Here is a 13366-nt window from a genome sequence, read left to right on the forward strand (position 1 = left end):
ATGGTTGACAAATGCACAGTTCGTTTTGGTTACAAAGGAAATAGCAAGATGAAGTAAGGCAGCATGGCTGTAGCTCTGGGGACCTGGGCACAGGTCCAGGCTGTGCCACCAACGGCATGTGTGAGTTCAGGCGAGTCTCTTCCCTGCTCCTAGCCTTGGTTTCCTCATCTAGAAGATGAGACTGGTTCTCAAACTTGAACATGCATCCGAATCACCTGGAGGGCTTGTTGAAACACAGATGGTGGGGCTCCACACCCAGAGTTTCTGATTCCATAGGTTTGGGTGGAGCCCCAAAATTTCTATCTCTAACAAGTTCCCAGGTGGGGCTGACACCGTTGATCTGGGACCCCACCTTGAGAACCACTGGTCTAGAACGTCCCAGTCACTGACATTTCAAGAGGGGTGAGAAATACATCGTATAACTTCTCATAGTTTTGAAGTCCTTCCTTCATTTATCCATACATTTATGTATACAACAAATATTCTGGGGACTCCTACTATGCATGTAGCATTTTGCCAGGGGCTCAAAGGTAAACAAACAAGATTGCTGGAGAAACAAAAATACACATGTGTAATATTGCATCAAACTGGGGTGTGCACAAAAATGTAGAGGTGCAAGCTGGCACCAGACTTCTTAACAGCAACATGGGAAACCAGAAGCCAGTGGAAGGGCAGCTAGAGTTCACTTCAAGGAAAGGACTGCAGGGATCCTGGATGGCTCAGTCAGTTGAGTGGCTGCCTTCAGCTCAGGTCATGATCCCAGGTTCCTGGGATCAAGCCCCACATTGGGCTCCCTGCTCAGCGGAGAGCTTGCTTCTCCCTCTCCCTCTGCCTGCTGCTCTGCCTACTTGTACTCTCTCTCTCTATCTCTCTGTCAAATAAATAAATAAATCTTAAAAAAAAAAAAAGGAAACGACTGTGTTCCAGCCAACATGTCACCTGCTTGTCAGGGCAGAAGACAGAAAGCAATTTGAAGATAGGCTAGATGTAATTCATTCAACAACTCTTTGTTGAGCACCAACTACAGCCCAGCCACTGTCCCAGGCACTGGAGACATTAAAAGGGCAATAAAATAAAGTGTTTGCCCTTGGTGAGTTTCACATTCTACTGGGGAAGACAGAGAGTAGAGGAGGGGGGAAATGTCATCCACATAACTCATCTGACAAAGGGCTTAACCAAACAGCCAGTGAACTGGGGGAGAGTCCTCATCATTGGGAAGATGAAAAGGAGAGGGCACAATGGTGAGCAATAAACTTAGCAAAAGATTGGAGAGGATGGCTGTATAATGGAAGGAGGGAGGCACAGAGGATGTAAAATTGCAGGATGGTTGGGTGGATGGGTCAGAAGGTAAATAGTCCAGTAGATACATAAATAAATTAATAGGAAAGAAAAACAGGATAAGAGAAATTAAATTCAAATTCATGAAGATAAACACACTGGAGGGGCACCTGGCTGGCTCTGTTGGTTAAGTGTCTGACTTTAGGGCATGATCTCAGGGTCCTGGAATCAAGCCCCTCATTGGGCTCTGTGCTTAGTGAGATGTCTGCTCTCTCTCTCTCCCTCCACCCCTCCACTTGTCCTCTCTTTCTCTCTCAAATAAATAAATAAAATATTTTTAAAAGACCACTGGAAATGCATAATTTACATATTCTATTAAAAACTTTGTGAGACAGAATAAAGTTGAGACTGACTCATGGGAAGAAGGCATAGAAAATATTTCAAAGGTCTCATGATAAAGAGATAAGCAGTAAGTAAAAAGAAGGGCAAAAGAGAGAAGCAGGGGTACGTGGGTGGCTCAGTCAATTAAGCTTCTGCCTTTGGCTGAGGTTATGATCTCAGTGGTCTGGGATCGAGCCCCATGTCGGGCTCCCTGATCACCTGGTATTCTACTTCTCCCTCACCCTCTACATGTCCCCACTGCTGGTACACATGCTCGCTCGCTCCTCAAATAAATAATAAATAAAAATATTTTAAAAATTACAAAGATTGAGAGAAGCAAATGCATTTCACAGATCTTATCTCAGTGGAGCAGAGAGTAAGTGTGGGGATCTTGGAGGCAGCAGCAATGTGCCTTGCTCGGGGAAATGTTTGGTGTTTCTTTTGGGGGGTAGATAAGAATGGAGTTATATGCATCTGACTGTAAGAATAAAGAAAGGAAAGACAGTCATTAATTTAATAGAAAGATACAATAAAATGTTCAAGTGCTCCAAAAAGCAAATGTGGAGACCAGCAATGAGTAAGTATTAAGGAGGGCACAGATTGAATGGTGCATTGGTTGTTATATGCAAACATTGAATCATGGAGCACTACATCAAAAACTAATGATACCCAGGAATAAATCTAACCAAGAAGGCAAAGAGTCTGTACTCAGAAAACTATAAAGTAACTCATGAAAGAAATTGAGGAGGACGCAAAGAAATGGAAAAATGCTCCACGTGCGTGGATTGGAAGAACAAATATAGTGAAAATGTCTATGCTACCTAAAGTGATCTAGACATTTAATGCAATCCCTATCAAAATACCATCAATTTTTTTCAAAGAAATGGAATAAATAATCCTAAAATTTATATGGAACCAGAAAAGACCCCGAATATCCACAGGAATGTTGACAAAGAAAGCCAGAGTTGGTGGCATCACAATTCCAGACTTCAAGCTCTATTACAAAGCTGTAATCATCAAGGCATTATGATACTGGCACAAAAACAGACATGTAGATCAATGGAACAGAATAGAGACTCCAGAAATGGACCCTCAACTCAATGGTCAACTGATCTTTGACAAAGCAGGAAAGAATGTCCAATGGAAAAAAGACAATCTCTTCAACAAATGGTGCTGGGAAAATTGGACAGCCACATGCAGAAGAATGAAACTGGACCATTTCCTTACACCACACACCAAAAGAGACTCAAAATGGATGAAGGACCTCAATGTGAGAAAGGAATCCATCAAAATCATTGAGGAGAACACAGGCAGCAACCTCTTCAACATCAGTTGCAGCAACTTCTTTCTAGAACCATCACCAAAGACAAGGAAAGTAAGGGCAAAAATGAACTATTGGGACTTCATCACGATCAAAAGCTTTTGCACAGCAAAGGAAACAGTCAACAAAACCAAAAGACAGCTGACAGAATGGGAGAAGATATTCACAAATGACATATCAGATAAAGGGCTAGTATCCAAAATCTATAAAGAACATATTAAACTCAACACCCAAAGAACAAAGAATCCAATCAAGAAATGGGCAGAAGACATGAACAGACATTTCTGCAAAGGAGACATCCAGGTGGCCAACAGACACATGAAAAAGTGCTCAACATCACTCATCATCAGGGAAGTACAAATCAAAACCACAGTGAGATACCAACTTCACACCAGTCAGAATGGCTAAAATTAACAAGTTTAGAAATAACAGATGTTGACAGGGATGTGAAGAAAGGGGAACCCTCCTACCCTGTTGGTGGGAATGTAAGCTGGTGCAACCACTCTGGAAAACAGCATGGAGGTTCTTCAAAAAGTTGAAAATAGAACTACCCTACAACCCAGCAATCGAACTACTGGGTATTTATCCTAAAGATAAAAATGTAGTGATCCGAAGGAACATGTGCACCTGAATATTTATAGCAGCAATGTCCACAATAGCCAAACTATGGAAAGAAACTAGATGTCCATCAACAGATGACTGGATAAAGAAGATGTGGTATACATATACAATGGAATACTATACAGCCATCAAAAACCTGAAATCTTGCCATTTGCAATGACATGGATGGAACTAGAGGGTATTATGCTAAGCAGAATAAGTCAATCAGAGAAAGACAATTATCATATGATCTCTGATATGAGGAATTTGAGAGGCAAGGCAGGGGGTCGTGGGGGGTAGTGAGGGAAAAAAATGAAACAAGATGGAGGGAGGAAGGGAGACAAACCATAAGAGACTCTTTTTTCTTTTTCTTTTTTTTTTAAGATTTTTTTATTTATTTGATAAGGAGAGACTCAGTGAGAGAGGGAACATAGGCAGGGGGAGTGGGAAAGTCAGAAGCAGGCTCCCCCCTGAGCAGAGAGCCCAATGCAGGGCTTGATCCCAGGACTCCGGGATCATGACCTGAGCCGAAGGCAGAGGCTTTAACCCACTGAGCTACCCAGGCGCCCCACCATAAGAGACTCTAAATCTCATGAGACAAACTGAGAGTTTCTAGGGGGTGGGGGGAATAGGGATAGGGTGGTTGGGTTATGGACATTGGGGAGGGTATGTACTATGGTGAGTGCTGTGAAATGTGTAAGCCTGATGATTCACAGACCTGTACCCCTGGGGCAAACAGTACATTATATGTTAGTAAAAAAATAATTATGTACTGAAGGTAACTAACAGAACACAATAAAATTAAATTAAATTCCACTACAGTCAAAAAAAGGAAAATGAAGGAAACAATATGTAAAAGAAATAATTATAATCATCATAAAGAAAAATGGGAACAAGGTCAAGTATACAAATCCTTACAGTAAGTGAGAATGATCTAAATCTCCCATAATTAGACAACAAAGATGGAAATATTGAACATAAAAACAAAACCTAACTGTATCTCTTTTATGAATCACTTTTCACTTAGTGGCAATGGCAGAAAATCAAAGTGTGCACAGAGAGATGTTGCAACTGAAGGGAAAGCAGAAACAGGACTGATGTCAGACCATATGGAATTTAAGTTAAAAGGAATAAATAGGATAAAGATCCCCTTCACTGGTATCATCACACATGAAAAAGAAAACATAATGTATGAGGAAGATATAATAGTCCCTTGTCTGCCAAATAAAAGTTTTTGCCTTGTATATTTACCTGCTACTTTAATTTTTAATTTAATTTTTATTTAATTTTTATTTAATTCAATTAATTAAATTTAATTAGATTTAATTAAAATAAAATTCTGATTAAATTATATATTAATTATATAAATAAAATATATTTATATAAATATAAATTAATTGTTTAATAAATATAATTTAATTATATAAATTAAAATAAATTTAATTAATTTATAAATACATAGCTAATTATACATAATATATAATGTTATTATATAATATATAATGCTATATATAAAATAATTATATATAATTAATTAATTTAACTTAATTTAACTAATTTAAAAATTAAATTTAAATCTTTTAAGATTTATTTATTTATTTGAGAGAGAGTGCACGTGCGTGTGAGTATGATTGGGGGAGGGGGGAGAGGGAAGGAAAGAATGTCAAGTAGACTCCCTGGCTGAACATGAAGCCTGACGTGGGGCTCGATCCCACAACTCTCAGACCATGACCTGAGCGGAAACCAGGAGTCCGATGTTCAGCTGACTGAGCCTTCCAGGCTCCATCCCCACAACCTGCTACTTTAAAGAGATAAAATAAATGATCTGGTAGGATGAAACATAAGGCACGGAAGAATTAAATCACATTATAACCCATAAACTTGGTTTTATAATATCCCTTTGCACACCTCAAAAAGAGAAAATATGATTTTGGATATCAGTGGAGTATCAACAACAATCAAGTAAGCTGCTTGCCACCCTCACAGGGCTGTAGAGTTGCCAACCTCATAGAAGAGGTTAAATTAGTCGCTTTATGAAATGCACCAGAAGAGTGCCTCACACGTAGGAAATCCTATAAACAGATGCTAACATCATTGTCATCACATGCAACCACAAAGAAAAATTTAATGAATTAGAACCAAGTAGAAACTTTCCCAACCACATCACTTGAGACTAATCCTATTAGGTCTAGTGTTGGCAGAGGGAGACCCCTCCTCTCTTAGGCACCCAAATCCGCCCAGGAGTCTGAAATCTTGAACTGCAGGCTCTTAGGAGAAGAAGGTCCCACAAAGTCAATCTATAATCCCCCACCTCACTCAAGAATGCTTCCCAGTGCATCATGATTAGCAACCAATGGATCTCCATCTGGACATGCCCAGGGCTGGGAGGCTCACTATCTCTCAAAGCACACCCTTCCATCACCAGCTGGAACTTATATTAGAATGTTCTTCCTTACACTGAACTGCAGTCAGCCTCCTAGAACTGCCATTCTCTTCTTGAGAGTCTACCATCATTCACTCATCCATCCATCCGTCCATCCATCCATCCTTTCTTCCTTTCTTCTATCCTTCCTTCTGTCCATCCATCCGTCCATCCATCCATCCATCCATCCTTCCTTCTATCCTTCCTTCTGTCCATCCATCCATCCTTCCATCCATCCATTTCCTTGATGATTCAGTAAATACCAGATGCCACTTGTTATGTGTCAGGCACTGTGCCAGGGACTCAGGATATATTGGGGAGGGGCACATTCAGACAGGGGCTCTGCCCGTGAGAGCCCACGGTCTGGTTGCTGACAAAGTGAACAACAAAATATCCTGCTTGATTAGGGTTAAGAAAAAAATGTAGGACGCTTGGAGAACATACAGCCTGGGAGCCACATCTGGTCTGAAGGGATCAGGAAAGGCTTCCCTAATAAAGAAGTAACTCTGTTTTCTGGAAACCAGAGGATAGCCTTGAGCTAACTGGAGTGAAGCTGCATCATTTTCTACCCTGCTACATCCTCTGTCCTCTAGTGTCCTCAATACCCTTGCATTCCTCCCAGGGCCTTCTGCAGGTGCCCATGTGATGCTCCAAGGGGGGGGAAAGGTACTCCCCACATATGGTGTGACTTCCTTTCCATGCATGTCAAACCAGCATCAGCTTTTTGGGCAGCACCATCATCTTACTGATGCTGGAATTCTGGCATTGTGTTCTATATTTTCTATCAGACAAAAAAAAAAAAAAAAACTCATCCAAAAAAAAAGTATGTAAGAAAAAGCATGCCTTTAGGCAAGGGTCCCTCATGGTGATCCCAGGCTGTGTCTTGGGAGTGCGTAGTTCCTGTATTTTGTGTATTCTTTTTGTATTTTTTTAAAAGATTTTTTATTTATTTGACAGCGAGAGAGAGAGAGATCACAAGTAGGCAGAGAGGCAAGCAGAGAGAAAGAGAGAGGGAAGCAGGCTCCCTGCCGAGCAGAGAGCAGCCCAGGACTCTGAGATCATGACCTGAGCCGAAGGCAGTGGCTTAACCCACTGAGCCCCCCAGGAGCCCCCTTTTTGCATTTTTTAATGATATTTAAGGATTTTTTTTCCAGATTCCAGCAGAAACAGAAGACCTTCCTCTGGGGATCCCTGCCCGAATCCTCAATCCTGCACCCTCGGGCTACTTTTCTGCCCTCCACCCATCTCCTACACTTGCCTATCATCATGCTGAATCATTTATTTCATAATAAGGCACATCTATTACTATGTGCCAGAGGCTTCTAAGCATTTTACTGTGTACTAACTCACTGAGTCTCATCACAACCCCATGTGAGTGGTGGTATCATCATCCCCATTTTACGGACAAGAAAACAGAGGCAGAAGTAGAGCTGCATGCCAGGGGTGGAGGCAAGCCCTCAGCCAGGGTACTCTGCTGCCCCTCACGGTTCCCATGATGCTCACCTTCTCCCGCATCTCTCCGTGCAGGGCCATGCCTGACCGTGCTGCCACCCCCAGAGCGCAGAGACTCCTGGGAGCTCAGGCCAGGCTGTCAAACAAAATCCAATCAACAGTCCTGCCCAATCACCACAAGAATTTCCATCCTGTGCGCCTGGCTCCCTTCTCTGTTGCTCTCTCCTAGTTCCCAAGATCCTCCTGCTCGACAAGGAAAACAGAAAGCAAGAAGGAAGGAGGCTTTTGCCTTCGCTGACAACTGTTGACATCATGCCATCTGCCCCTAAGTGAAGAGCTCAGCCGCTTCTCTTTCTTTCTCTGTTCAAATATTTCCAGTGATTGGGGAGCTCAGCACTCCTCCTGAAACCCAGCTTCCCAGTCTGGTAAATGGGGGTGATGACACCACCTCAAGAGTCACTGTGACCTTGAAATCGTGTGATGTTGAAAACTGCTGAGTGAAAGAAGCTGGTCACGCCCATGATGGATCACACGATTCCATCCAGAGGAAATGTCCTGATGCACAGATCCAGAGACAGAAGGTGGATGAGTGATCACCAAGTGATTGCCAAGGCTGGGGTGGTGGGGGGCGGGAGTTAGAGGTATAGAGGATGACAGCTAAAGCAGACAGAGTTTCTTTTCGAGATGGTAAAATTGTTCTCCAACTGACTGGGGTGTGGTTGCACGTATCCATGAATATACTACAAACCATTGACTCCTGCACTTCACTTGGGGGAATTGTAGAGCTTCAGGACTTTGCCTCAATAAAGCCTGGGACATGTTGATGTGGGGCTTTCTATCCCTGTGGCGGAAACAGAAGCCGCGAGAAACTAGGAGTGTATGGGAGACACTGTATCTGCGGAAGAACAAGGCTGTGAAATTAAGGTAAACATGCATTCTGAGGAGGGAGAGAAAAGTGAAGCCCAGACCAATGTTCATGAGCTTGCACCTGCCACAAAGTCAGCAGGGTGGGCTGGGATCCCCCGGGACCCACCCAACAGCTCAGCCCCATGATAGCTCATCCAGGGTTCTGTGATCCTGGCATTATCCCTGGTGGTTTCTCAGGAGTTCTGACCACATTCCAGACTGTGGGCCCCCTGAGTGTCCAAACTGTTGCATCCCTGTGTCCTGTAGCCTTTGTCCCTCCCATCGTCCCCCTCTGCTGCTCTCTGCCCTCTTCTCTCTCTCTCTCTCTCTCTCTCTCTCTCTCTCTCACACACACACACACACACACACACACACACACACACACACACACACACGTGGACCCATCTCTTTAATTGACCTTCACTTACTCACAGGTGGGGACAGTTTCTTTCCCAAACCCGTCATCACGTTCCCGACCTTGATGTCTACAGCCTGTATAACCACCACCACTAGGTTGGTCTTACATAAGCAGCTCACCTCTGTCCCTTTGCTTCCAGTCCCTTAAGGGACAATGAGCATGGTGCTGTGAGCAGCCCATTTCCACCAGTAGGATGCTAGACAGAGATGCGATGTATCATATACATGGGTGTGTCTCAGTCTAAGAAAAAACTTATACAAAAATCTGATCTTATAAAAGGAGTGAATCTGAGGGTATTATTCACATTATTCACAGGCATTAAAAAAAAAAAGGGATCGCTATGACAATAATTGAGACAACACTTCTAACGTACCCGCATTCTGGTCACTCAATAAACACAACTACTATTCTTATTGGCGTTGTTCCCATAAGTTTGCATTAATAACACTTCCCTGGGCTTGAGACAGGGCAGTAACAAGGACAAAATCCTACTACTGGTAGGTAAGCCACTGTAGTCTTTTAAGGGGCTAGAAACAGACAAGAAATAGGACCCTGGTAATTCACCAGAGGAACAAGCTTTTCAATGGGCGTGCATGTCACCACGCCCACTGGCCTGACTTGAGACATGGAGGCTGCTGTTCCTTTCAGAAAAAATGAATCTCTTTACTTGGCAATCAGAGGAGCTGGATTAATAATCAATCATTTCTTCTAAAATTTTTAATAGGTCAATAGTTTGTGTCCCAAAGGAAATTTTCACTTTCTCACACCCAGTAGGTAGAACAGAATGTTTTCTGCTCAAAGAAATGCCTCACAGCCCATACCAAGAACACAAAACTTTCTCTGGAAGATGTCAGTGCCCTGAATTCCACAGGCTGGTCCTTTCTCAGCACCCCAGACTTTGAAGACTGTCACAGAAGCCGAGGCAGAGCTAAGTCAAACCTGTCTTTCCAGCTATGCTTCCAGGGAAAACCTCAGCCCTGGCTGAGGCATTTCTTCTTGGCACCCCAACAGTCTTTCCTCTTGGGACAATTAGCCCCTGGATTCTTTGATGAGCTGAAGCTCATTTGCAAGGATCAGAATGCTTTGCAAACTGCTCTCCCAGATCTTCCCTGAAAGGCAACTGGGGTTCTCATTTTACTGACAAGGAAGCAGGGGTTCAGAAGGTGAAAGTCCTCGACCTGGAACATGGAGCCAAACCTTCCAGGGCCAGCACCATTTCCATTATCTACATACCTCATTTGATTGGTTATGTTATCACGATTGTTTAAAAAGCCACCATTTATTGAACACCTACTATGTGCTCTCTCTATATTGCCACATTATTCTATCACTACTTGGCATCCAATAGACATCATTAATAGACATATTAATTAATAGACATATTAATGTAACATGCCCATGAGAGGAAACTTGATTCTGCATACCCATGCCTGGTCCTCCCTCTGTCTTCCTCATTTTGGGAACTGGCACTACCATTCACCCACTGACTCAGATCCCAATGCTTGGAGTCTTTCTGGAAAGAGGGAGAGAGAGGAGGCAGAGAGAGAGGAAGAGCAGGGGAAGGAGGGCTGGAGAAGGGAATGGGGCAAGGATAGAAAGAGAAGGGAATGGAGAGGAGTGAGGATGAAAGGAATAAAGGGAGGAGGAGGGAGGAAGGGAAGAAGGATGGGGGAGAAAAGAAGTGAGGGAGGACAAAGAACAGATCCTTCCACTATAGGAAAGCATAGGTCAAAATCCGAGCATAATATTTTTTAGCCTGTGTAAATCAATATTCTCAAAATATTTCATGCCCATTTGTTTGTGTGAGTGTTTGATATGGTGCTGGATTCCCTGCCATTTGTGACCCTCCCTGAAACAACCATTTTCAGAACAGGAATTTGGGGCAGCCTGGCGTTCTGTCCAGTTTTTCCAAAGGCAAGATGAACTAGACACAGTCCCTGAGCCTAAGAAGCCTAAAATCTTATCCAGATACCCGGCTCCTGATACAAGGTGGAAATTGACAAGGAGTGAAACACTCTGTGCAGAGAGAGACACAGAATCCAGTGGAAGCGAGGAGTAGTTCATGGCAGTAGGGTGGGGAAGACGGCCCTGTGCCAGACCTTTGAAGAGAAGTGGGTGGGGTGGGGAAGGGAGGTGTGCTGGGCACCCAGCCTGCACCCAGCACCAGTCACTCTCCCTCAGCTGAAACTCAGAGGGTGGGCAGATTAAGTCACATGCCCAAGGTCAAGCAAGGATAAGGAAAGTCACACTCCAAGGGAAATTTAAATTCAGAACTCAAGAGAACTTAGGTAGAGATGTGTGATGTATTTGGTCCACACAGAGGGAGATGTACCTGCCCTCTTTTAGACATCAGCTTTCTCCAGGGCACACTCCCGACTCCCTTCTCCCTTGACTCCACCAGGTCTATCTCCCTTTCAAGAGCAGAAACTCCTGGTGGGAGGGGAACCTTCCATCTTGACATTTTAGTCTGTTGCCAGTAGGAATGAGCAAGAGCAAGGGCACCCGCCACTGCCCCAGTGTTGATCCACTTATCCATGACTCCATTCCTCCCAACTGCACGCTTTTGCATGCTTTTAGCATCTACTCTACACCAGACCCCGAGGTGGCTCTAGCAATAAGAAAGGAGCATCCCAGAGCTACCCTGGGTGGTGGGAGATGGGAGAAATTCATCAACAAGAATGCTGTCTACACAGGGCACAGTGAGGGGTGGAGGAGTGTGGTCAGCAAAAGAAAAGCATCACCAGAAAAGCATCACTGGGGCGGGTGGAGGGGCACCTTGTGAGCTCTGTCTTGGAAAGCAGGGCAAAGGGAAGGCACTGGAGGAGGAGGGAACAGAGTATGCAAAGTCATGGAGACAGGAAGGAAACCTGGTGATGGAAACTAAGAACCTTTCAAACTGGAGCCCAGAATGAGGGCAAAGGAGGGGATAAAAGGAGGCCCCTGGGGACTGATCTTAGAACTCCAGAAAAGGATAGGATAGGGAGCATGGCCTCCCTCCTGGGGTCTGTGGACCTTGGGCAGGCATTTCAGCCAAGAGATGTGAACAGGTTTGTGTAGCTGTAGGTCTTGAGACGGAATGTGTGACAAGAGCCTGAGGGCAGAGAGAGGAGGCTTCTGGACAAACCAGGCTTACCAAAAAAAAAAAAAAAAAAAAAAAAAAGAGAGAGAGAGAGAGAGAAGAAAGAGAGGAGGGGAGAGCCAGAAACGCTGTCGGGGGAGAGGAAGTCACTTTGGCGGACGCCCGGAGACTCACCGCGGAGCCAGCGCGCGCCCGCGTGCGTGTCCTTGGGGCGGATGAGGCGGCGGTGCGCGGAGCTGCGACCCACGTACCACAGCATCCAGACCAGCTGCAGCAGCATGAGCGCCGTAAGGAAGCAGAGCAGGTCGCTCTTGCCCACCCCCGAGGCATGCACGGCCCAGGCCAGTAGGAGCAGCAGCCCCGCCACGAACACGATCAGCCCGTACTGGCTGCTCAGCGCTTCGGCCAGCTTCTGCGGGACGCTGGAGTGGACGGCGCCCCGCGGAGGGGCCGGGGACGCTGGCGATTCCGCGGACCCCGGGGACTCCGGGGCCGGGAGGCGGGGCGATGGGCAGGCCGCGGGCCCCGACGACACCCTGCCCGGGGCGCCCCGAGCCGCCGCCGGGGGAGAGGCGAGCACCCGCTGGCCCTCGGGCATCCTGGAGAGACCGGCACGGAGTCTGATTCCCGGAGTGGCTGCAGCCCGGAGCCCACCTGCTGCTCCGACCCCTGCCCTTGCCCTGACGCTCTCTGCCAAGCAGCACCCTTCCCCCGATCCCCTCCTACGCCTGCCCTTCCGGCTGCTGGCCCTCTGCCTTTGGCCAAGGTGCACACGGGTCCGCTTACCACAGTCCCCCACCCGCTGAGCCGCGCTCACCCCAGCTTCTTCCTTTTGCTCCTGAGTGCGCACTGCCCACTGTCCCTGACTTCGTCACGCCCCGGGCAGCCCTCCAGCCCACTCCGCGACCCACTCGGACTGCTCCCCCACCCCACCCCCACGCGTGGGACCCGGGCCAGCCCTTCCGCGATGTCCGCGGGTCCTCCTGCTCCGCTGCCAGCTGCGCGGACGCCCGCCCACCCAGCCCTGCCCCGGCTTCGAGAAAGCTGGTTAGCGACAGGTGCCTCCTGCCACCTCCTGGGGTGGCAGTGAAGGATGAGGGGTCACCATGAGCCCGCTGCTGCGAGTAGGCCAGGCCGGCTGGGGGGTGGGGGGCGTGGCTGCTCCAGCTGGGCGCCTGGCGGTCCGCAGGTGGGAGCCCTGCTCAGGCTGTCCTGCTGCTGAGTCGCTGACTGTAGAGGTCTAGGTGAGCCTGAAAGTGTCCCTGTGCCTGAGTCTTGTCTGTCTGTCGGGCCTCCACCCTGTGTCTTTCTGCAGTATGTTTTCTCTGTGTCTGGCTGTCTGTCTTTGGGGTGTGTCTGCTTGGGGCAGGGAAGAAAGGTGTCACAGCGCTCCTCCCTAGATCTATGAATAGGAGGATGGGGTGTCTTTTTGTTTGTGTCTATGTTTGTCCGTCTGGTGTACCTGTGTGTCTTCCAGGAGATGCCCAGATGGGGACAAGACAGAGGTTA

The 13366-nt window shown here is 46.3% G+C and overlaps 1 protein-coding gene across 1 annotated transcript in view; it reads right to left on the bottom strand.

Moving 5' to 3' along the window:
* OTOP1 (otopetrin 1) overlaps window positions 1-12455 on the bottom strand; it is a 34253-nt gene extending 21798 nt beyond the window's left edge. Inside the window, exon 1 of the mRNA XM_045997393.1 lies at window positions 12032-12455. Coding sequence (XP_045853349.1) covers window positions 12032-12455 — 424 coding nt within the window. The remainder of the gene's footprint in view (window positions 1-12031) is intronic.
* Window positions 12456-13366: the final 911 nt, after the last annotated feature.

Source organism: Meles meles, chromosome 2 (assembly GCF_922984935.1).
Source record: "Meles meles chromosome 2, mMelMel3.1 paternal haplotype, whole genome shotgun sequence".
NCBI classification, from domain to species: domain Eukaryota; kingdom Metazoa; phylum Chordata; class Mammalia; order Carnivora; family Mustelidae; genus Meles; species Meles meles.